Source organism: Zosterops lateralis (genome assembly GCF_965231275.1).
Source record: "Zosterops lateralis genome assembly, chromosome: 4".
Classification (NCBI taxonomy): Eukaryota; Metazoa; Chordata; class Aves; order Passeriformes; family Zosteropidae; genus Zosterops; species Zosterops lateralis.
Window position 1 is genome coordinate 14,427,619 of NC_139765.1, and position 21,996 is coordinate 14,449,614.

Below are 21,996 nucleotides of genomic sequence, written 5' to 3' on the forward strand. Positions count from 1 at the left end.
AAAGTCATCTCCAGGAATCCTAATGCCACCTGTCACAGCTCTGCTCTGGCACACTCACTCACACCTGCCAGGACACAGCAGGTCTGTGAACTGCTCCAGGCCCTGCCCACCCACTGTGCAGCTTCCTTACTCCAGCAGGGATGCCCGTAGCAGCAGAAGGTTCTGTTCCCTGAGGTACTGCTGGAGGGCACGGAGCTTTTGGCCCTCCTTTTCCACCTTCAGATGAGAACTCCCTCTCCTCTGGAACACTCTCACATTGGCAGCCTGGTGCTGGTTTTGCTGTTTGTCCTGCACCTGGGATTCTTGTCCCAGGACTTCCTGCCATGACTGCATTCTGCTCCTCAGGAACTCCTACATGAAGACATTCAAAACTGTACAGTCAACCTTCACGCCAAATTTCATCCTCACTTTTCATCTCTGTCCAGCCCTGGGGCTCCCAGCATTAGAAGGACATGGACCTGCTAGAGTGAGTCCAGAGGAGGATCAGGAGATCCTCAGAGGGTATGGAGCCAGGCTGAGAAGAGAGCTGGGGTTGTTCAGCCTGGAGAAGAGAAGGCACCTTCCAGTGCCAAGAAGAGGGAGGTGCTACGAGAGCTGGAGAGGGACTTCTTACAAGGGTGTGGAGTGATAGGACAAAGGGGAATGGCTTTAAACTGAAAAAGAGTAGGGTTATATTAGATATTAGGAAGAAATGTTCCCTGTGAGGGTGGAGAGGCACTGGTACAGGTTACTCAGAGAAGCTGTGGATGGCCTATCCCTGGCAGGTTGGACAGGGGGTTCTGAGCAGCCTGGTATAGTGGAAGGTGTCCCTTGCCTTTCCCAGCCAGGGGGGTCGGGACTAGATAAATACAATCCAAATCATTCTACAGTACTATGATTCTCACTAGTAGAAGTCAGAAATGGATATAATCTATGGAAATTCATTCCTTGCATGCAGAAAGACTTCTTTTATGTCAGAGATAGGGAATTTTACTTTCTACCTTTCATCTTTATACACATGGCAAAAAAATGTTACCCTTTTTTATTTCTAAATGATATAGTTATATTGGATGTAAAACAGGTGAAATAATACAAATACTCCAGATACTGACACTACTGGAAACATGGCAGAAGAGGAAAATAATTTCTGGAATTGCCCTTACCAGCCTTTCTTTCTCTTGTTCACAGCTCCTTTTGTTGCTTTTTGCCTGCAACTCCTCTCTCTGCAAACACTGTGTCTTTAAGAACTGAAGCCTCTGCCTTGCCTTCCTCTCCTCCTCTTCTTGAAAAGATTCCTTCCTGCTCCTCTCAGCCCCAGCAGCCTGGAGCAGTGCCAAGTGCTGCAAACCTCTCTCTTTGTGCTCCAGCTGTTTCTGCAATGTTCTCTGACGCAACTGCTGCCAGTTTCCAAAACAAAATTTTTCGAATTTCTCATAAAGAAAGAGCAATAAAAAAGAAAGTGCATAAGACACAAAGCAGATATTTTGGCAATCCATGTTTAGTTAATATTCCAAGACTCTTTGTTAGGTTATGAGGATTAAACCTGTGTCCAGAACAGAGGTGTCAAAAGCTCCAAATGGGCTGCTGCCTGATGTCAGGTCTGAGAACAGGATTGAAAGGAATTTGCCCTTGGAGATAGCACTGTGTACCCACTCCCTCACACCTCCAGCACCATTTTATTCCCAGTAGGGAACCACTGTGACCTCTCTGCAGAGTCCAGCAGAAAGCACAACATGGCATGTGCAGGGACATACCATGGAGAAGGAGAGCAGCAGGGAGCAGCTGTTACCAACCTTCCAACATTTAGCACACAAAGCAGTCAGTTCCCAGCACCACCTCTGGCTGTCCCTGCGCAGCTGGCGTCGGGTACCATCTGCCTCTTGCTGCTGCCTCCTCTTCAGCTGCCTCTGTTCCTCTTGCCACTTTTTGTGCTCAATCTTGGCTCTGTTGAAGTCCAGCTCTTTCCACCTCTCCTGAGATGCACCACTAAGGATTGATTTCTAAGAGAAAAAAAGCAAGCTGAACCCTTAGTCCCAACAGTGTATTTTTCTAATGCGAACTGTAAACACACAAAACCAGAAGAGCCCAGTTTTAATGTAACTCCTGAGGCCTAGAAGCTACAAAGGCTCACAAATACTGTAGTGTTGATTCCCATCCATGAAAATACTGAGAATGATGCTAAAACCTGTAGAAAACTCGGCTTAATCAACAAAGAGGTGCCTGAAAATCCAGTCTTAAGAGTTCTTCATAGGTAGGTAGGTTGTGCTGTTCTGGTGTTGAGCCAATGTTTAAAACTCCCCAGTCTTTGGGTCAGCTTCTGGATTGGATGGAAAATCCAGGTTCTGATCACAAAACATATTATATATTCCTTCCTAGATTTTATTAGCAAGAGAAATACCTGCCCCTCTCTGGCCAAACCCAGAACATTCCTGGAGATCTCTGCAGGTGTTCCAACTCTTCACCTCTTATTGTCTGAGATTTCTACCCATGCTCAAGCAGTCTTTGTGTTTTCTTCAGTAGTAGCTTCATTTCAATGCTGTAGTGTCGCTGATTTGTGTTTTTAAATGCACTGTGCCATGTACAGAGATGAAGGAACACCTACAAGGACTCTTTTCACAGCCATAGTAAAATACTTGGTTTTGTACTCCTTACCGTGCCTTTTATGACAGAAGTGCAAGTAAATACCACCAAACCTTTACACATTTATTCCAGTTTACATTGCTAGAGCTGTTTGGGGCTGGAACAAAGTTCCCCCAAAATATTTTCCTCTGTCAAATGCATCTTACTTCCTCCTATTCCCAGCTGCAGTTAGCATGCTCCTGCTCTCAGCTGCTCCTCTGCAAACAGAATGTCTCCTTCCAGTGCTTTCCTGGGGACAATTCAAATACCACAAGGTGAAAAACACTACAGGACTTTCAAATAATGTTCCTGCCAGTCTTACATAGCATTTTGACTGGTTTCTCTGAACACATTGATTTGTATGGCTTCCCAGGGGCTGTAAACAGCTTTGTTCTCCAGTGTATTGCTATTCTTAGCAAAAAAAATGTACCTTATGGGTGTTTGTGTTTAATGGCACACACAAGGAGAGATCAAAGAAAGAATCAAACGTGTTTTACTGGTGGGAGGTGAGCAAATGTTTTGCAGCAGGTAAAGTACCAGCGTAAGGATCAGGAGACTTCTAGTTCCACTCCTGCCCTAACATGGTCTCTTTGTCTCTTTGCTGTGGGCCTCAGATGACTGCCTAAACTTTCTCTTTTTTGCTTTCCAGTATCTGGAAAAGAGGAATTTTTTTTTTTTTTTTTTTTTTTTTTTTTCTATCTAGTAGAGCTGGCTGAGAAGCTTATTTAGAACAGATTAGATCTAACATACAAAAACATTCTATCAAAACTGCTGAGCAAAAATACCACAAGTGCCCTGTCCTGCACAACGTGGGTTCCCCAGTGGAGTCCTTAAGTTTCTAATTATGCATAACCATTATTCTACACAGGCATCATTCCTGTTGCACCAAAAAGGTTTGTGAAAGATCAAAGGACAGAACATTCTCACATGACATAACTCTTCTCATCCTAAGAACTAAACCTGGCCTGGACCAAATACTCACTCTGATGCTTTTGTCTTTTAGAAGATTTGGGAGACATGTGGCTCTCCCAGGCAGCAGGCTGGTGATACTGTGTGGTCTCTGCACACGAAGGGCTGATCTGATGGTCAGGCTATCTTTCTCCAGTGACAGATTCACTTGGGAAAAGAAGCTCTGGAGCCTGAAGGGAACCAAAGCACTGCTTACCAGGGAAGGGCCTCTCTGGGAATGCTGGACTGGAGCTTCTGCCACTCTGGATTCAAAAAGGCCTTTCAAATAAATTAGGGCAAGGGCATATGAGAATATAGGAAGTTTATAAAAAGAAAGCAAATCAAGAAAACAAAATGCTCATATGAAATATATTTAAGCAAGGATTTTATAACATTTTCCTCTGAGGAAGTGGGACAGTTCTTAGTCTCCATAAAAGAGGTTCCAGCTTTTCAGAAACAAGCTTGCCATTGCATTTAGGCAAGAGTTTTGCCTGGGAAACTGAATTTGGCCTGACCCTTCTTACAGCTACTCAGGCTAAAGATCGTTTACGTGGTATGTCACAGACAGGCATGAGCTGCTCTGAGATGTGTAAAAATGATAAATCTTTTGACAGGGCAAAGCCTGAGCTTTACATGCTGCTGAGAGACAGGAGACATTGGCATGGGCACAACTCTGCTAATACAGCTTTTGGGTAACTGAGAACATGAGTAGAGTTTGTTCACACCTTTCTGCTAAGGACAGGGCAGACCTGAGTGGTAGCTGTTCCAGCATGGAATGATGCTGGAACACCAGCTGGGAGGAAATCTGCACTCCTGTTTGACTTTTCATTCTCCTGCTTCCAGCAATGCCACAAAGCAATAATAGAGAAAGCTTTAGGCTTTCAGAATCCTCTCTTAGATGCCTGCAATTGTCACAAAGATGACAACAGCAACAAAATACCAAAATCATGATCCAGCCCCTTTTGGCTGTTCAGGGAAGAAAATTTAACTCAGTGATATTATAAAGCAATAATTTTCAGCACAGATAAGAGGATTGTTCTGCAGAACAGTCCTGGTAAAATCTTGTTGCTATACATTGTCACAGTTAATGCTGCATATCAATTTTTAAAGTAAGGAAAATTTTATTTATACTGAGCTCTGTGATATAGGTCAAAAAACCCCAAAAGCTGCTACTGCAATGGCTGAGCTGTAAAACCCAAAAAATCTCAACTTTCATCTGAAAATGCTTTCACCTTGAGAGAAGATGAATAACTTCTCAAGGCACGGCACCATTAATACCTATATATAAAGATGGGATCATGGAATTTTCTTGTGAAGCACCAAGAATTCTGGTGACAGATCTTATATATTATGCCATCCTGCACTGATGTTATGTGCTAAGTCTTATGTTTGGGTAAAAGAGCCACAGTTCCAATACCATGCTCATGTTCAAAATTAGATTCAGTTTCAGCATCCTGCTGTCTGCTCTCTGCTTCTTCCTTGTGATCTGTCTCCATTAACCAGCTGTCTGTGTTGACAGCAGCATCAACCACAGCATGAGCCATCTCTCTCTGAGGGCCCTAGAAATAACAAGATATGCAATCATAATCCAGACCTCATAAGGAAAAGAATAGGCTTATTTAATGAATTTACAGAATAAGATCTTAAGTTGTAACTGCAGTTCAAGAGAGAATGAAAAAGAAAAAATCTGGGGGAGTTCTTTACTAAAGAAACAACTCATAGGTAATTTCCAATTGCTTCCTGAGTTTCCCTATGTCTCCATATGACCTAAAGTACTTTTGCCTGAAAGGGCCCTAACTGGTGCAGAGATCAGGCCAGAGGAGCTCTGGCTTAAAGACAGCCCTGCTTCTAGCAGGTGCCAGAATTTGGATTCTAACCCTTGCAGAGCAATGGAGGTAAGTGTGGCAGTAGCTGCTGCACAAGAACCTCCTCCTTACTGATCCTCACCCAATGCCCTGCTCACAAGCACCAAATCAGCTGCTGAGAACTAGATAAATCTCTTGTGATCCTTGATGGGAGAGGGGACACCTCTAACAAGGTGGAGAAGTATGTTAAAAGAATCATGCAAGAGACTGCCTTGGTATGGAACAATTACTACTGTAATCCTTATCCAGTGTCAAGTCTTCTGACACCTTTTTTTTTTTTTTTTTTTTTTTTGCCTTTACCTCCTTCACACAGAAGCAAAATGTAGAGGGACTGGGCTATGCAGCACTTCTGATATTCTGCATCCATGGAAGATGTTCTAGAAGCCTTCTCCAGCCAGGGACAATGACAGATTATAGCTCTTACCCCAGTCAAAGGAAGACAGTGCAAAGTATCTCCATTCTTTAGCAGGCAGGCAAAAGGATCAGGCCTTAAACCTCTAGTAATTGCCTGGCAGTAAATACCAAGGGTAGTAAACTTGAAGTAACAAAGCAGATATTTATACAAATAGTAGATATGTATACAAGTAGCAGATCACGCATTAACAGAAGAGCCAGGGTGAAGCACTTTTTACCGTCTCAGTTTCTATAACCTCACGATCATCTTCCAAACAAGACCTAACATCTTTTGGAACGTTTTCTGTCTCCAATCTCTTCTCCTCCTTTTTCTCTTCCTCTCTGGAAACACTTTCTGAAGATGTAATCCTCAATTCAAACAGTTCCCGTTCTATTTCCTTGCTGAGCTTGTCTTCAGTCAAGCTTGCCCCTGGGATGAAGGCATTTTTCTGCTGCACTTGGCACTCTGTGGGCCATGTGGGATCCCAGGCTCCAAGGCAGCACCAAGGAAGTGAGGTACACCCCCTGCTGCACTTTGCACAGGGATGAGTGGAATACAGAGCCACTGGGCAGCAATGCAGGTCCAGGTGACCCTGTCTATAGTGCCCTGAGGCTCTATAACCTGGTGCCACAAGGTATGGGTAATCCAAGCTTCAATCTACCACCATCTGCCTGGCTGCTAAAGGCATCTGCAGCTCCAGGATGATGCGTTCACTCAGGGGCAGGGGAATCCGCAGAGCTTGGGCAGAAGACACCTCCTTAGTCTGACCATTCCAGAAATTCACAAGCACTTGTCTTTCATTGTGCCCTGTGTATATTGGGGAGAAAGAAAAAGGGCAAGTAATGTATTAGCAGCATGTCAGTCAGTGTGATTTATCTATTAGAGAGCAGGAGGTAAAAGTAATTGTGTTTCAGACAATTCTGTAACAACTTTGATGATTTTATTCTTTACAGGTTGAAAATTTGACTTTCTTCTGAATTTCCTGTGAGGAGCCAGCAGATAATAAAAAGTCTCACTTACCCCAGCAGGTGGGATTTTACCCTGAAATAGCTGGAAAGTAGACTAACAAATAATCAGGTGACCCTCAGGAGGGTGAAGAACATTTTTTGCCTTGTGCTGGGAGGATGCTGCTCCCAACCTCAAACTTTTTAGGAAGTTTTCACCCACAGAACAAAGCAAAGGCAAATCCTGTGAGCTGTGTTAATTCTGACCCTGAAAAAGTGACTTAGTGCCAGCAATAAAAACACAATGAAGAGAACCCAAGCAGCAGGAGGTGAATTCTCCATGCTAGTGCCTGTTCTCTTTCCTGCAGTGACCCACAGCTGTGGCAAGACCAGTGCTACTGAGAAAACCAAAACACTCAAAGCAGGTACCTAAAGGTGCCTCTGTGTTCTCCACAACCCTTAGCACAGTGCCAGGGCCAAAACGATTGGCTGGAGCCTCCCATGGTGCCAAGACTCTGTCCCCTGGAGCAAGAGGCTGTCTCCGTGCGTCCTCGTAGTGGAGAATGTCATAGAGAGGCGTTTCCTGCCGGCCAAGCTGGACCTTGCCCTTCCGAGCACAACTTTGGTCAAACTCAATTAAAAAGCCTCCCCTGGAGCCCTGCAAGAGCAAAATGTGGTTTGCAAGGCAGTTTGCAAAGTCTAATTAACAGCCAAGCTTAAGTACTAAGAGGGAAGTGGCAGAAATCCCGGGAAGTGGCAGAAATCCCAGGAAGTGGAATGTGATCTGGGAATTCAGCTTTCCTCTTCTACCAGGGTTTCACTGTACTGTGTCCATACCACTTCAAAAGTAAATAAAAAGCTGTGGATTAAAGGGCTGAGAGATTTTTTTCTTCCTTTCACTTTGGAGTTAGATTTTAGTAAGAACACAGTTAGCAGGCTAAGGCGGCACTGTACCAGGAAAACCTCCCACTAGAAAAAGAGCAGCCAAAAGAAACTGTGTATGATGCAGTTCACTACAATCAGAAGGATAACATACAACCCTTCAGCAATGAGAAGGGTAACAAAGCAGTAAAAAGTCACAACTGTCATAAATTTAAATATTTTAATTGAAGCCTTCAGCAGTGAGTGAGGGCAAGATTACTTTGAGTGCACTTAGACAAATAATACAGTCAGCTCCTACTCCAGCTGATGTCACTCATACCTATAGCTGTCCCAATCTGTTCTACCCCACACTGAAGCTTACAAACATCCTCACCTATACTAGCACCAAAATTTATTTAACTAACCTGCAATATGAACTGGATTTTAAAAGAAAACTCACAGGGGGAATTTTCCATCTGGCATCCAAAATCACCTCGCAATTCCCAGAAACACAGATGGAAAAGAATGAGGAAAGCTCTCAGTTTGGTAAAGAGGAAGTGGACCCTGAAGACAAATATTTTGGATTACTAGCTGCTGGTTAGCTAACAGACTCTGCTGCTACGCTGGGCAAAAGTAGACAATAGTGATAAGGGACCTCTTTTGTCTGTCTCTGAATAAAAACTCATTTTAACTACAAAAACGGATTGATCTCCAGGCTGTTCTTACTTGCAGGGTTCCTCACAGTAAACAGCCAGACAGCAGCAGGTAACAGATGAAAATAGGGCGTGGGGAGGCAACAGTGGCTATGAAGTGCACTGTAACACTGGAGGGCCACCCCACAGCAAGGGCTTGGGACTGGTGTGGTATGGGAAGAACAGAGAAAAAACATACATGCTCTTACAGACAAGTTCCCAATAAACAGTTAATTTCACCTCCTGGACAATGCGCCCCAGGTGGTAATAGCCATCAGTTTCTGTCCTTGCCAACACACGAGCCCCCAAGACATGGGAAGCCTCCAGGGACGAACCAATGAAATTCCTTTTGGCTGAGGGTGTCAAGGGCATGCAACAGTGACCTGGGCTCCATGCACAAACAGGACAGCTGGGGAAAACAAAAATACAAGAAGCAATGAAAAGCTTGGCAACAGACACTCGGCAACTTGCTGCAGTGCAAACAAACTAAATCAACATGGAACAAAATCCCCACCCTGCAATAACTGTCTTTGCTTCCCAGCTTTTTCTTCTCTGCTGTTCCAGTGACCCACCTACAGATTATGAGCTTACTGTGTTATTGGACATCTTGGCAGCAGAGAGCTACAGGAATCTTTATTAGCTGTGTGGCAGCACTGGACACACGAGCTGGATGTGGAGCTTACCTGGAAGGGGGAAGGAGGAGATGGAAGCTGAAAATGAGCATGATTCTTGAACACTTAAATACTTAAACAGGAATACTGTCTACAAAGTCGAACTTTACTTTCAGTTTATTACTTCTCTACATAATTCTTCCATCATATCTTGTGGTACTATGCTGCTATCTGTAAACTCATCACAAATGGCTTTGATTTTCAGAAATCAAGTTTGGAAAGAAGGAATATTAAAAAAAACCCCAAAACTTAAGAACTGTATGACAAACCCTCCCTTACACCTGGTGTCTATTCAGTTGCTAGGTGCACAGCAGGGGTGGGCAGCGAGTGGCCACACGTGCACTGCTGCTGCTGCTTACACAGCTTCCAAGCTCCCCTGGTAAGCAAAGCTGAAAGGTCAATGAAAGGACCTGAAGTCAAGGAAGAGTGAGGAAGGTGGGGGTTCAATCTAGGGGGACAAAGCTGCCTCTGCAGGTCAAAGCCAGCAGTGGACACATCCAGCCTGAGCAGGATGGGAATTGTGGGATGCTTGAGAACAAGGATACAGGGAACAGAATGCTAGGGACTGCAAGGAGGCAGAAAGACAAAATACAAGGTGGTTGGAAGGTAGAGCTGGCAATAAAGCTATGAGCTTTGTATCAAAGCCTTCAGCTTTTATGGAATAACATCAACTTGCTATGGAGCACATTGCAATGTTGCAACATGTTGCACATGGTAAGTAAAAACGGTGGTTGAAAAGCTTACTGCTATTCCCTGTAAACTGCAGGTGAAAATGCATTAGGGATGCTACAAAGCTCAGATGAGCAGGGAAATTAAAATTCCTTAACTATAAGGCTATCCACTGCTGTTTGAGCTGAGGATGTCAGGTGTTTGGGGTGTTAAAAGATGGAGAAGATTATTATTACTTATTTAAAATACCTTCAGGAGAGTCTCAGAAACTATTCTCCAGTTCTTTGTGGAGTGTTATCCAATAAAGATTCAGGAGGAACTACAAGTGTGGATTAATCTTACATTGGCATCATACCTTGTCAGGAGGAGTAGGGGAGTGTTGGATTCCTTGAAAGGACTGCCCTGATAGTCTGGTTACTTTCTCCATTATTTTTTGCTTGGTTCTTTCGTGATCACTTCAATGTCCCAGAAGCACACCACACGCACTACTGCACACAACTGGTTCTCCAGAAGAAGTTAGCAGACATCCTCCGACCCTTGCTCTGACATATACCGGTGAACAGATTCACCCACCGGCAGGATGGGTTTTCCGTCACCCTCAAGTGTGGGGACTGAATCCGGCTGCAGCTCCAGAACACTGCTGAGCGAGCAATAGCCCAGCAGGGCCACGGCTCTAAGACCTGTGGGAGAGGGCAACAGGGAGAGAACAAAACTCTCTCAGATGCTCAGGTGGGAATTCTGTACTGGGTATTTATTTCTATGCAGAGGACTCGCCCCTGCGTCCCCGCTCCGGCAGCTGGCCCGGAGAGCGGGAAGAGCTCCTCAGCAGCCGTTCCCTTCGCGACGCCCCGTCCCCAAGGGCGAGTCCCGGCCCAAGGGCGAGCCCCGGCCCCGGCACGGCCCCGTTACTCCGCAGCCGGACTGCTCGGCTGGACCGCCCAGGCTGGGACAGAGGGACGCGCCGCTCTTCGGCCATTTCTTTAAACACCAGCAGCTGGAAGCGCCTTCTCTCCCCGCCCCTCCAAAGAGGAGCGGCTCGGCTGGGGAGCTCGCCCCGCCCCGCGCCCCCCGCGGGCGACACCAACTTTTGGGAGAACTCACGGAGAAGCCGCCCCAAGTGCTGTGGGGAGTGAGGGGGCGGATCTGCGGGGGAGTGCGGGGCGTGCTGTCTCCGTGCCCCGGGACACCTCCGTGCCCTGAACTGTCCCCGTGCCGCGGGCTACCGCCTCGCCGGGGACAGCTCCGTTCCCGGGCCGCCTTCTGTTCCGGGACAGCTCCGTTCCCGGGCCGCCTTCTGTTCCGGGACAGCTCCGTTCTCCGGGCTGCCTCCTGTCCGGGGACAGCTCCGTTCCCGGGCCGCCTCCTGTCCCGGACGCCCCGTGCCGCGGGCTGTCCCCGCCCCGGAAGGCGGCGGCGCCAATCGGCGGGGCTGTTGCTGGGCGGTGCGGGTGACATTGGGCACAGCCATGGTGGTGGCGGCGCTGGGCCGGGCGGCGGGGCGGCTGCTGCGGGCCGGGGCCGCTGTGCCCGGGCGGCGGCGGTGAGCGGGGCGGGCAGGGGAGCGGGCGGGCCGGAGCTGGAGCCCGGGCCGGGGCCCGGGCCCGGGCCGGGGCCCAGAGTGAGGCGGGGCCGTGCTGTGTTGCAGCGCGGGCGGCGGGGTGCACATCCCGCCGCGGTACCGGCAGTTCCCGGAGCTGACGCGGGCGCAGGTGATCCGAGGCGAGGTGCTCAGCGGCTTCATGTGGTTCTGGATCCTGTGGCAATTCTGGCACAGCTCGGACATGGTGCTGGTGAGGCCGGCGCGGCGGCCGGGGGCGGGGGGCGTGGGCCGGGCCCCGGGCCCGCTCTGACGGGCCTCTCTCCCAGGGACACTTTCCGTATCCCGACGCTTCGGCCTGGACGGACGAGGAGCTCGGCATCCCTCCGGACGACGAGGAATAGCAGCAGCCCGGTACGGCTCCCGTCGCCCCTCCTGGGCCCCGAGCACGGCCCGCGGTCGCGGTGCAGCCCCGGCAGCGGTGCCCGCTCTGGCGCCGGTCGGTACCGTGCCGGGCCCTGCTCTCAGCAGATGTCTGTGCTCTGCCCAGGGGCACCTTGCCCCGCCTCTGCGGTACAGGAGGCAGTGTCCGCACTGTCCATTGCCTTTCACGGCCGTGTCTGGGGTGCCCGAGACGAGATAGCCCTGTTCCGGCAATATAAGCCTGCACCATAACAACCGACTTTAAGTTGTAGCTTACCTGGTATCAGTTCTAAATTATTTTCTTCATGCTGTTCTGTAGATCCAGCATGATCTAAATTTGAAGACATGCTCTGTTTCTAGAGCATGTCCAGATGTCCCCTCAAACGTTTGAGGCTTTTACTTGTTTCCAGTTCTTTAATTACCTAGTCTTTTTTTAAGCTGTTTTGTCACAGATTACAGCTGTAAACCAAAAGTTTCAGCTGCTGCTGAAGTCAGCATTGAGGAGGTCCTTCTTTGCTCTGCATGGTGGGAAAAGGATGAGCGAAAAGGTTCTCAGGTTCTTCTTCTGTTACTTTCAGGTTCCTGGAACTAATTGAGGGCCCTGGAACCAAATCTTTGGCTCCTGGGTCCTTATGTCAATAAAACTGTAAACAAAGTCTAAGGTAAATTGTTTTTTTTTCTATTTTAAGTAGAATCTTTGGAAAATTACCATGACAGCTTTAAAGTCGTGGTACTTGAGTACACATGAGCTTCTGTAATGCCTGCTTGATAGAGAATGTGTTTGCCACAAGAAATAAGGTCCATGAGTACATGGTAGGTAACAGTCTTATCAATAAAGGCTCTGCTAAATAACCAATGAAGAGGTAAGGGGACATTGCCATAGAAGCAGGAGAATTTACCCAGAAGAAAACCTAGACTAGTTGGTGCCAGGCTTTTCCCAGGATGAAGGAGAATTCCCCTTGGCTATATAAAAGTTCAGAATAGTAAAGGTAAAATGCCTTAAGGCTCAGCACAGCAGTCAAGGAAGGAGGCAGTGATCCAGCTTAAGGAAGATGAAGGGAGGAGGTTACGCTGCAAGAGTCCTTTGATTTTATTTTTTTCCTTCTCTTTCCCTTCCAGAGTTATACCCTAAAGTAACTTTTTCACTCCCCTCAACCACCTGAGTTGCACCCCTCTGACTTCACAGAGAGGAGCCATGCATGACACAATCAACAATCTCCTTCAGACTTTTCCATGCAGTCAATCTTTATTATAGCAGTATTCTCATATTCATATCAAGTACATAGAACTTTTTGCCTTTCATATAATACAGAGTTCTTTAAATAACTTTACACTGAAATAGTTTTCTTCAATCTGAATTCAGCTATCAAATTTTATTATGTTTTAAGTCTCCATGCTCTCTAACCAAACTGGACAATATTTCCCATTGTACAAATTTACATGAGAAAAACTCCAAAGTACAAATGAAGGGACAACAAAAGTAAAGGGAGAAGGAACAAACAAGAAAAATAAGTTGTATTGGCAATTACAGGGGAAACTTGAGAAGGAACGAAGGGGAGTTGCCATGACCTACATAACAGGAAACCAAAAATAAACATTTTGTTATGAATTAAAAAATAAATACAAGTTTCAAAACAATTACTCCATTGTAGATTTTAAAAAGCAGCTATGGAAATCTACTAACACAATGGGTTGGTTTTTTTTTTTTTAAGTAACCAGACTGGACCTTCTACTTTGCAGTCATAAGCCCCTTGCAAACCTCTGGTGGTCAAAAAAAAAAAAAAAAAAAAAAAAAAAAAAAAAAAAAAAAAAAAAAAAAAAAGAATACAGCTGAAAGGAATGTGTTAGCACAGAGTTTAAAGTGGTGGGACATACATTTCATTGCACTAAGGAACAAACAAACAAAAGAAATCAAATCTATATATAAATTTCCCTTTCCTCTCCTTACTACATACTTTGCCTCTCATAAACAAGCCTCTGTATTATGAGGTAATGCCATTGTCTTGACTATATATAAAAATAATAAAGTTTAAAGGATACAGATCTGGGTATCTATAAACTTAAACAAGCCAGTCCTCTCTTACTCCCCCAGAGGGTCCAACCAGTGAGTGCTACCTCTTCCATCACTGCTCAATGCATTGTGCTCTCCTGGGAAGCCCAGGAGACCGGCGCCCCTTTCCTGATCTAGGAAAAGCAGCCTGTGCTCAAGTAAGAAAGAGGGACAGTGCAAGTAACGCACAACAGGTCACACACACCTACATCTGCTCCTGCAAAACAAGGCAGAGTCACAGAAGGCAACAGTGGCCAGCCTGCATGTGTGTTGGGGCAAGGAAAAAGGGATCCCAGTAGGCAGCTGATGGCTGATTGCTTTTGCAATTGCTCAAGAGTAAAGTCACTGCCCAGCCCAGGGAGAGCCCTCACTCCACCCGGTGTGGGGTGGGGAGGAGGGTTACACCTGGAGAATGGAGGGCCAGGAGCAGCTCTGCACTTGGGAGTGAAGATGACCACAGAGCTGATGGGCTGGCTCCTGCACCCCAGCTAGTGGCAGATCCTGCTCTAGAGGTACAGGGCAGTACTGGATCCCAAGAAGATTTCAAGAGTGGAACAGAAGTAGGAGGCAGGACTTTTCCTCAATCCCAACAATGAGATTAGAACACCAATGTTAATTTGGGTTGCCAACACATGCAAGTTGGCCACTGTCAGGTTTCTGTCAGTTGAGAAATGTGGAGAGGGGGAGAAAGGGGAGGCAAGAAGGACACAAGGCTCATGAAAGAATGATGTGCTTTCTCTTTTGGTTGCTTTTTTCATGTTTTGTTTTTCTTCTAAAGGTTCACAGCTTTGTATAAAAAAGCACATTTATTGCACTTACACTTTATTTTAGACGAGTTAATTTAAATTATGCCCTCACAACCCCCCACCATCCCCCAATAACTCAACACTCAAGTTTGGTCCATTTTTCCCTAGACCCAACATCCATGCCCAGATGATGGGCTTAATTTCTTCTCCTAATGTTCCACTGAACTTCAAACACACAGACAGATTTTCTCTTCAAGAAGGGTAAATACACAAATGCAACACAGAATGCATTTATCAAAACAAAACCTGACCATTTTCCAAACCCAAATAAACAATTAGAAAAAAGGAAATATGGTTATTTTTGTGGTTTACTTGCTCAAAAATAAATGTCACACAAGGCTTATTTTAAAGTACAGCTGCTGCAAACATGACAAACTAGACAAAATGACCAGTCACAGGCCACTGTTGGCTCTTGAGGAGGCTGGGTGAGCTGAACACTGCTGCTGGATGCTATGAAGCAAATAGTAGGTAGTTTAGAAGTTCCTAAAAAATAAACAAAACAAAACAAACCCAAACCCCAAAAACCATTTCCTTCCCGCCCCCCTCCCCCCCCAAAAAAAACCAAAACCAACCAAACAAAAAAACCCACAAAACAAAACCCACAAAATAATCATCACATCTACTTTTAGTGCAGAATTTGGGGTAGGTAGGATTCCAGATAGTTCCTGGAACATATGTAAAACATTTTTACACTTTGTTTTCTAAAAGGAACAAACCCTAATTAAAATTGGTCTGATATTTCATATGAACTGTGCATTTAGACATTACTTCATAAGCTACAATTACACCAAAAGTCCTGCCCCAAGGAAGAAAAGGGAAAGATCTGAAAAAGCACTAATATCCAAACCCATTATTTTGTCCTTCAAGGACAAGCAGGTTAAATATGACACTGATATGCAGGTACTGCCAGAAGTCTACATAACCAGTCTGAAATTTGAACAAATCAAATTCCCCACCTACTGGTTGTCTCTCAGCTGACAGGACACCTACCATCTCTCACAGTTAATGTGCAATAACGTGATGTGATCACTGAACAGCAAGAGGGCCAGGGAAGAAGTGATGAAACCTGCTGATACTCCAGAAGCAAAACTTACTGCATTTTCTGGGACAAGGAACTAATTATATGGTTTGATATATGTGAACCTTGATTACATGAGTGCTAGCCATCAGTTTCTCCTCATCTAGCTCTCATTCTTCATCTGCCATCTCATCCCAACATGCTATGAGAGTGTAACTTCGGGCCTCTTTGGAGCTTTCTTTAACAAAATCTGTGTCTTTAGAAGGGGAGGAGGGCCTACCTGTTTTTAGTTAAATGAACCTAATTACCTGTTGATAGATCAGATTTCAAGCAGCAGGTTTACTGTAACAAAATTCAGTATCCTTCAATTCTTAGCTTTGAAATGCTAATAGGTATTTTGGGGAATGCTCTCTGCCCTCCTTGCTCTTTTACAGGAGCTGACCAGCTAACTCCAAACTACCTACCTACAGGGATAGCTATATACAAAACTACTGCAGCAGATGCAAACCAAAGACATTGCTCTAGTTACGAAGCACCTGGTTTACATTCTGTTGTACTTTTCAAGGTTGCAAAGGCACATGATCACTTGGCAAACTACAAAAACTGTTTTGGGGGATTCCTATGTAAACCATTGAGCATAGGGTCTTGGTAGCTCTCTTTTCTAAACAAAAGAGAGAAATTAGTTTTCATCTGAATTCACTCTTGGTGTAATCTGTATTCTGCAGCTTTTAAAGCTTCCTCCTTCCACAAGTTAATAGTTACTGCTGTCATGGTGCTGATTTAGTAGCTTCTGTGTTAGCATCCTTGAAACTTAAATGCAAACCTTTTCATTTTAACAACCTGGCTCTACTCTTCTGATAGTTTATTAGGTAAGAATCACAGCATCACAGAACATCACAGAATATCCTGAGAGTTGGAAGGGACCCACAAGGGTAATCAAAGTCCAACTCCTGGCCCTGCACAGGACACTCCAAGAATCACTCCATGTGCCTGAGAAAGAGTTCAAGAAGCATTTGAACAACAGTCAGTAATAGTCCTTCTTACACTGTGGCACTCAAACTGCCCCCAGCACTCAGTGTGAGGTCGTCCCAGTGCAGAGCAGGACAATCCCCGCCCTTCCCTTGGCTGGTGATGCTGTGCCTGATGTACCCTAGGACAGGGATGTCCCTCCTGCCTGCCAGGGCACTGCTGGCTCATGTTCAACTTGCCACTGACCAGGACCCCCAGGCCCCTTTGTGCTCTCCAGCCTCTCATCCCCCAGTCTATACACATAAGCCGGGTTACCCACCCCAGGTGCAGAACCCAGTACTTGCCTTGGCTGAACTTCATATGGTGGGTATGAAGTTGGTATGAAGTAATGAAGCAGTGAAGAAAGGTATTTCAAATGCATGCCAAAACAAACAGCAAGTGCAAATGCACAGTAACAAGGCTGCAGTAAACAAAGTTTTTTTAATAAACTTCTACATAAAATGCATCACAGAAAACCAGAACACTCAGCACCTTCAAAGTGATGCCCTAAGAGTCCACTCCTGCAGCTGTTTTTAAACTTGACTGTACCTAGAAGCTTTGCCTGTCCCACTGTGCTACTGGTGATACGTTTTATCAACAGAGGACATCTTGTCTACAGTACTATGAAGAAGAGTTTGTGCTACACACACTGCACTCACAGTCAAGAAGAGAATAAAACCTAGAGGCTGCAAAAGTGTGAAATGTCTACATGCTTCTTGCCTAAATTTAGCCCCTCCAGATATCAAAGCTTCAATTCGTTCATGTCTGGGGATGTGGCTTCCCTCAGGCTTCTGTAAAATGCTGGATGCATTTACACCACCAGGCAAACACAGAAGAATTATTTATGTGTGATCTTCAGGGTACTTTCCCCCCAGTTTGGGCGTTTATGGAAAGACACATATTTATCAACAATCAGAATTTTGCTGATTTTACATCACAAGGGCCAAATTCTGCCTCTAATGTCCACATACTAATCCAAGTGATGCTAAGACACCATGGTAAAATGGCAGTATTTGTTCTCAAACATTTTGCATCATCATCGGCTGCTAGAGCATTCAAGTACAAGAAAAGATGATTTTGAGTAAGCATAAAAATAAATGGATTCATTTAATGACCTGCATGAATTTAGCTAAAAAAAGAGATGACTAGGTTAATTTTATCTGGGGCTATGTAGGACTTAACTGACACAGAAATTCCTTTCAAAGTAACCTGACCTCTATATTCCTGCCATTTGGCTTGAGCTCCACCACAATGTTGCAGTTCTGGCAAATATACCAGGGGAAACAATCACATACTGACCAGGAAGGTGTAACAGGCCTCTGTTACCTGTATGGAAAAGGAAAGGCAGAGGGGAAGGTTTGTGCCTGGTTGATAAAGACATGATTAGCTGGGACTGGATACTAGGACTTTTGCAAATGATTATGAAATATAAGTTCTTATAGAGCTAAAAGAAGCAGTATGACTCTCTAGGTGTTTATCCCAACATGTTCACATGAAGTGTGTACTCACATTTCCACACTATGGCATGCACCTGTGGCTGTGACACCATGAAGAAGCTTAAAGAATTTAGGGTAACATGCATGAATGTATTGGTCATTTCAGTTTACTTCCTTCATCCCACTACAGAGAGCACTCATTTCTCATCTATTCTTGTTTCCTCATTCACTAAACATCTACAGGGCATCTTTAAGACTGGTTCTGATGGCATACAAGACATCCAGAAAAACTCCTGAAGGAAAAGATAAAACCAAAAATAATCCCAATTATTTACAAACCACATTTCTTCCAAAGTTTTGCATGAACATTACCTGGGAACTCTTACAGACAAACACACATTACTACAGCTATCTGGAGGGAAACAAACAAACGAGAAAACCAGTAGAAATGCATCCTGAAAGGACTTCTCTAAACAGCAGCCAAACAACTTGCACATTCCTCAGGGAAAAAAAATAAAACCAGAAACAAAATAGAAAAACAAAACTACAAATAAACAAACCCCAATAAAAAAAACCCAGAGATCATGTGTTACTTATAAAGTGCTTTGCATGGACAAGGATAGTAATTTTCCTTGTGCTTTTCCTATGGGCTCAAGAAGCATATTGTAGACTAATGGGTAATGAATCTTCACCAAAGTAAGTTCATTTTAAGCAAAGATAGAATGAAGTTTCTAACAGAGAATCTTCTGCCAGCATGACTTTGTGGAAGGAAACGAGAACTTTTAACAAGCTCTATAAAACAAATGAGTGTTGAACCACCTCTCCATACTTGCTCTGTTAACAGCTTCTTTCGAGAGAACCTTTACCTCAGTATCCCTGACATGTACAAACGGGGCCAAGGGCCCATAAAGGGGGTGGAGCCAAGCACGGGGTGAAAGGAGAAGCAGTGACTCCTTCCCCCTCTGGAAGCCTGTATCTGGTACATACTCTCACCTGCCTGTTGCCACCAGTGGCCCCAGGCTCCCTCCATGTCTCAGGTCCTGGCCTCAGACAATCACCAGGGAGCACTCTGACTGCACTATCTGCACACCACTGCTCTGCATCAGCTTTTCCACACTGGAAAGTGGCTATTGCTACTTTTTAAACTCTTGCCAACCTCACTAAGGAAAAAACCTTTCAGCATCTGAAGACCCACAGCAGACAAGAAAAAAAATTGTGCTTTTTTTTTTTTTCCGTCGTTTTTACAATATGTCCTGTACACAAAATCAATTCTGTTCATGTACCAACATGAATCACTTCATTCTTGTAGTGACTATTAAGTCATTCACTATTGCTATCTTGCTAATGTTTGTGGAATTAATATGAATACACAGTATTTCAGTTTTAATTCCCACTTTAGATCAGTCTGGTCCCTATAGCCCCAGTAAATATTTACTGACAAATGTAACAGACTCTCAGCAACACCGCAAAATTCTCAGGGTATTAAAAGCGCTTTTCTCCCTTCATCTGGGAGCAACCTTCTGCAGACAGGAACAGTCCAACTTTCCCTAGGAGAGGGAAGGACAGCACCCTCACTCAGTACATCCACGTTTAGCATGGACACCACATTCACACACATTTAATTCTTTCATTTATCCGTCGTGGTTTTGTTAAACACTCCCCATCTCCTCCCAGCAAGAACCTCCCTGCTAGAGGGGGGTCAGCTCTCCTGCCTCACCTGGAGGGGTACAGGGCTGATATGAATCAAATTCTGGAAACTTCTGTCTGAGCTTGAGTTTCTTTTTAATGTGGTCTGCCTTACTTCTGTACAAATAATTTACAGGTAATACCACAGACCAGAGAACTCTGCAAGCAGATCACATTACGAGATATCTACTAGAGGTAAATAAATGATGTGCAGAACTTTATGAGTTGTTTTTCCCTGACCAGGTAACTTGTCAAAAAGCTACTAACCATTTGAAAACCAGGACTGGAGGACAGGAAAACAAAGCACTCTAATGGAGATACCACCACCTTCATCCTAGTTTGCAAAGTGTACAGAAGGGAAAGACCAACAGAAGGGAAGAGATGACAGGGAGGAAAGTAATGAGAGGAGGAGTAGTCAGCGTGGATCCAGCAAGTACCGTTTTGTTTTGAGCTAACAACTTGCCGTTAGGACAAGATGTTCCACATTTACACACACACTTATCAGAGGACATTTAGTCAATAGGATAAAAGTCCTTTAAAAAAAGCTCTTGAAAGTACCAAAACATAATTTTTGGAATGTCTAATTCTAGGAGGGGATTGTATTTGTATTCAATTCAACCTGAGAACTTTTTTCCTCATTTATGAAAACATTACATATTGGTAAGGTACCTGGCATTAACCTGCACCCTCGTTTAAAATAAAACTTTTAAAGTAGGTACATACACCATTCACAGTCTGTATCAGGATTTCTACAGACTTCAGATGCTGCAGTAGCATCTTTGATAAATACATTGTATCATATGATACAAAAAAAAAAAGAGGACAATCTCGCTACATTTTTTTTAAACTTCAGTTTGTTGCTGGACCAACAAAAGAAGGATCGACCTAATCGACCTAAAGAGATGTTGTATACGCACACACCAAGAAAATACTGGAAAAGGAAAAAGGTTGAGAATGATGGTTGTTGTTTGTTCTTTTAAAGAAGTGGTAAAGTAAATCTGAAAAAAAGGTGTGGCAGCATCCCCTTTTCCTTCAGATGAACCTCCCTGCCTTCGAAATAACATCTCCAGCTCCCACTTCCCCACACTTTTAATTTTAAAAGAATAAACTCCAGTAATATAGACAGATTGAGGTGTTTGACACTGTAATACAGTGAAAAGGGGATACTGCGTTGTCCAAAAATGAGTAAGTACACCAGGAAAAAAAAGGATCAGAAGAGGAAATGATTCTTTGAAATTAGCACTCATCAGATGTTGAGGGTCTGATGATTACGCTGTTAGAGGGAGAAAGGCGGCCGGCAGACCATCCAAAGCAAGTCTCCTAAGTTGCAGCAGCAGCAGCTCCATCCCCTCACGCCCGAGCACCACAGTCACACCACGAGCGCCCTCTCCTCTCTCCTGGGAATGATGCCAACGGCACAGGCAGCCACTGCAGGTCTCTGAACGCACGTGGTGGTTTGTGTTGAAGGAGAAACACTGGCAGCAGAGGACTCTGGTTCCCAAAAAGGTACTTTTTCCCATTGTGTTGGAATGATGGTTCCATTCGGCTCCACTTTTAAGCTTATGGGTATCTTTTCTAAATTACTTTAGGTTTTGTGGAGCAGAATGGAGTTTTGATGTTAAGAAACTGTAGGAACACAAGACTTAAACAGAGTGGGTGCTGCCATGGTGCTGTGGCTACTTGAATGCTGCAAATTCTCCTGTAGAGGGAGGACAAGAGCTTGGTTTAAAAAGATGATTTCAGTTACTAGACTAGTTGAACATCAGGCTGAATATAAAAGATGTTAAAAAATGCAAACTGTTAAAATTAAAGCACAAGAGAATACACAGTGAGAGAACACTGAATACAGACCCAGCGTATTTAACAAACCAAGGATTTCTTGAAAGCAAGCTGTACCCATTCTTCCCAAGAAGGTGAAAGTTCAAGCAAAATCTAATTCATCATGCATTTGAAAATTAAATGTGTCAGCTTAATTTTACTTTAAATTCCTTATTGCACATATATCCTCCTGAGAAGCACCAGTTTCAATAAATGCATCCAACTGCAAACCAGTTGTGCTCTGTTGTAAAACTAGTTTAATTACAAAGAACTATATGAGATATCTATTACCCTTTAAAGACTATATACAGTAAAGTGCCTGAATGGAAAACCAGTGTTACAGAGTGCTAGGATTTGGTTTAGAGACCAAACATAGCAACCCACTGACAGAAGTATAAGAATGGAGAGATCATCCACTCAATCCTAGACCAGAAATCGGGCCTCACAGGGAGCATAACAAATGAAGCAATTCCATGCTTCCTTCAGAATTACTGAATAAAGAATAATTATGTGCAGTGCTTACACATGTGATGATGTCCTGAAATCCTACATCATTTATTTAGTGTCACCAT

At 44.5% G+C, this 21,996-nt stretch overlaps 3 protein-coding genes across 5 annotated transcripts in view; 1 reads left to right on the forward strand and 2 right to left on the reverse strand.

Annotated features, from left to right (window-relative positions):
* Positions 1 to 1,863: 1,863 nt before the first annotated feature.
* On the reverse strand, positions 1,864 to 11,018 carry LOC310908994 (uncharacterized protein C11orf16 homolog). 3 transcript variants are annotated; one of them, XR_014589991.1, is made up of 7 exons: positions 10,744 to 11,018; positions 9,998 to 10,322; positions 8,894 to 8,985; positions 8,543 to 8,711; positions 7,179 to 7,407; positions 5,712 to 6,612; positions 1,864 to 5,105 (listed from the first exon to the last, which is right to left on the reverse strand). XR_014589991.1 is itself a non-coding variant. In XM_083860496.1 (6 exons), the coding sequence occupies exons 2-6, from the start codon at positions 10,067 to 10,069 to the stop codon at positions 6,458 to 6,460; spliced, it is 717 nt and encodes a 238-aa protein (XP_083716622.1). In that variant the 5' UTR covers positions 10,070 to 10,322; positions 10,744 to 11,018; the 3' UTR covers positions 1,864 to 6,457. The 3 variants fall into 3 exon arrangements, 2 of the variants coding, with proteins under 2 accessions (XP_083716622.1, XP_083716623.1); XM_083860496.1 differs by having other exon boundaries at positions 1,864 to 6,612; XM_083860497.1 differs by lacking the exon at positions 10,744 to 11,018 and having other exon boundaries at positions 1,864 to 6,612; positions 9,998 to 10,365.
* Positions 11,019 to 11,096: 78 nt separating this feature from the next.
* On the forward strand, positions 11,097 to 12,257 carry NDUFB2 (NADH:ubiquinone oxidoreductase subunit B2). Its single transcript, XM_083860498.1, has 4 exons — positions 11,097 to 11,182; positions 11,288 to 11,432; positions 11,509 to 11,593; positions 12,181 to 12,257. Exons 1-3 carry the CDS (start codon positions 11,109 to 11,111, stop codon positions 11,581 to 11,583), a joined length of 294 nt encoding a protein of 97 aa, XP_083716624.1. The 5' UTR covers positions 11,097 to 11,108; the 3' UTR covers positions 11,584 to 11,593; positions 12,181 to 12,257.
* Positions 12,258 to 12,826: 569 nt separating this feature from the next.
* BRAF (B-Raf proto-oncogene, serine/threonine kinase) overlaps positions 12,827 to 21,996 on the reverse strand; it is an 82,979-nt gene continuing 73,809 nt past the window's right edge. The window contains exon 19 of the mRNA XM_083860495.1: positions 12,827 to 21,305. Within this exon, the coding sequence (XP_083716621.1) occupies positions 21,283 to 21,305 (23 nt within the window). The 3' untranslated portion in view covers positions 12,827 to 21,282. The remainder of the gene's footprint in view (positions 21,306 to 21,996) is intronic.

Coding starts and splice junctions, on each gene's coding strand:
- NDUFB2 (XM_083860498.1), top strand. CDS start 11,109: ATGGTGGTGGCGGCGCTGGGCCGGGCGGCGGGGCGGCTGCTGCGGGCC. Junction 11,183..11,287: donor GCTGTGCCCGGGCGGCGGCG/GTGAGCGGGGCG, acceptor GCTGTGTTGCAG/CGCGGGCGGCGGGGTGCACA. Junction 11,433..11,508: donor ACAGCTCGGACATGGTGCTG/GTGAGGCCGGCG, acceptor CCTCTCTCCCAG/GGACACTTTCCGTATCCCGA.
- LOC310908994 (XM_083860496.1), bottom strand. CDS start 10,069: ATGGAGAAAGTAACCAGACTATCAGGGCAGTCCTTTCAAGGAATCCAA. Junction 8,712..8,893: donor CCAAGATGTCCAATAACACA/GTAAGCTCATAA, acceptor TGTTTTCCCCAG/CTGTCCTGTTTGTGCATGGA. Junction 6,613..7,178: donor GAACACAGAGGCACCTTTAG/GTACCTGCTTTG, acceptor CAATATACACAG/GGCACAATGAAAGACAAGTG.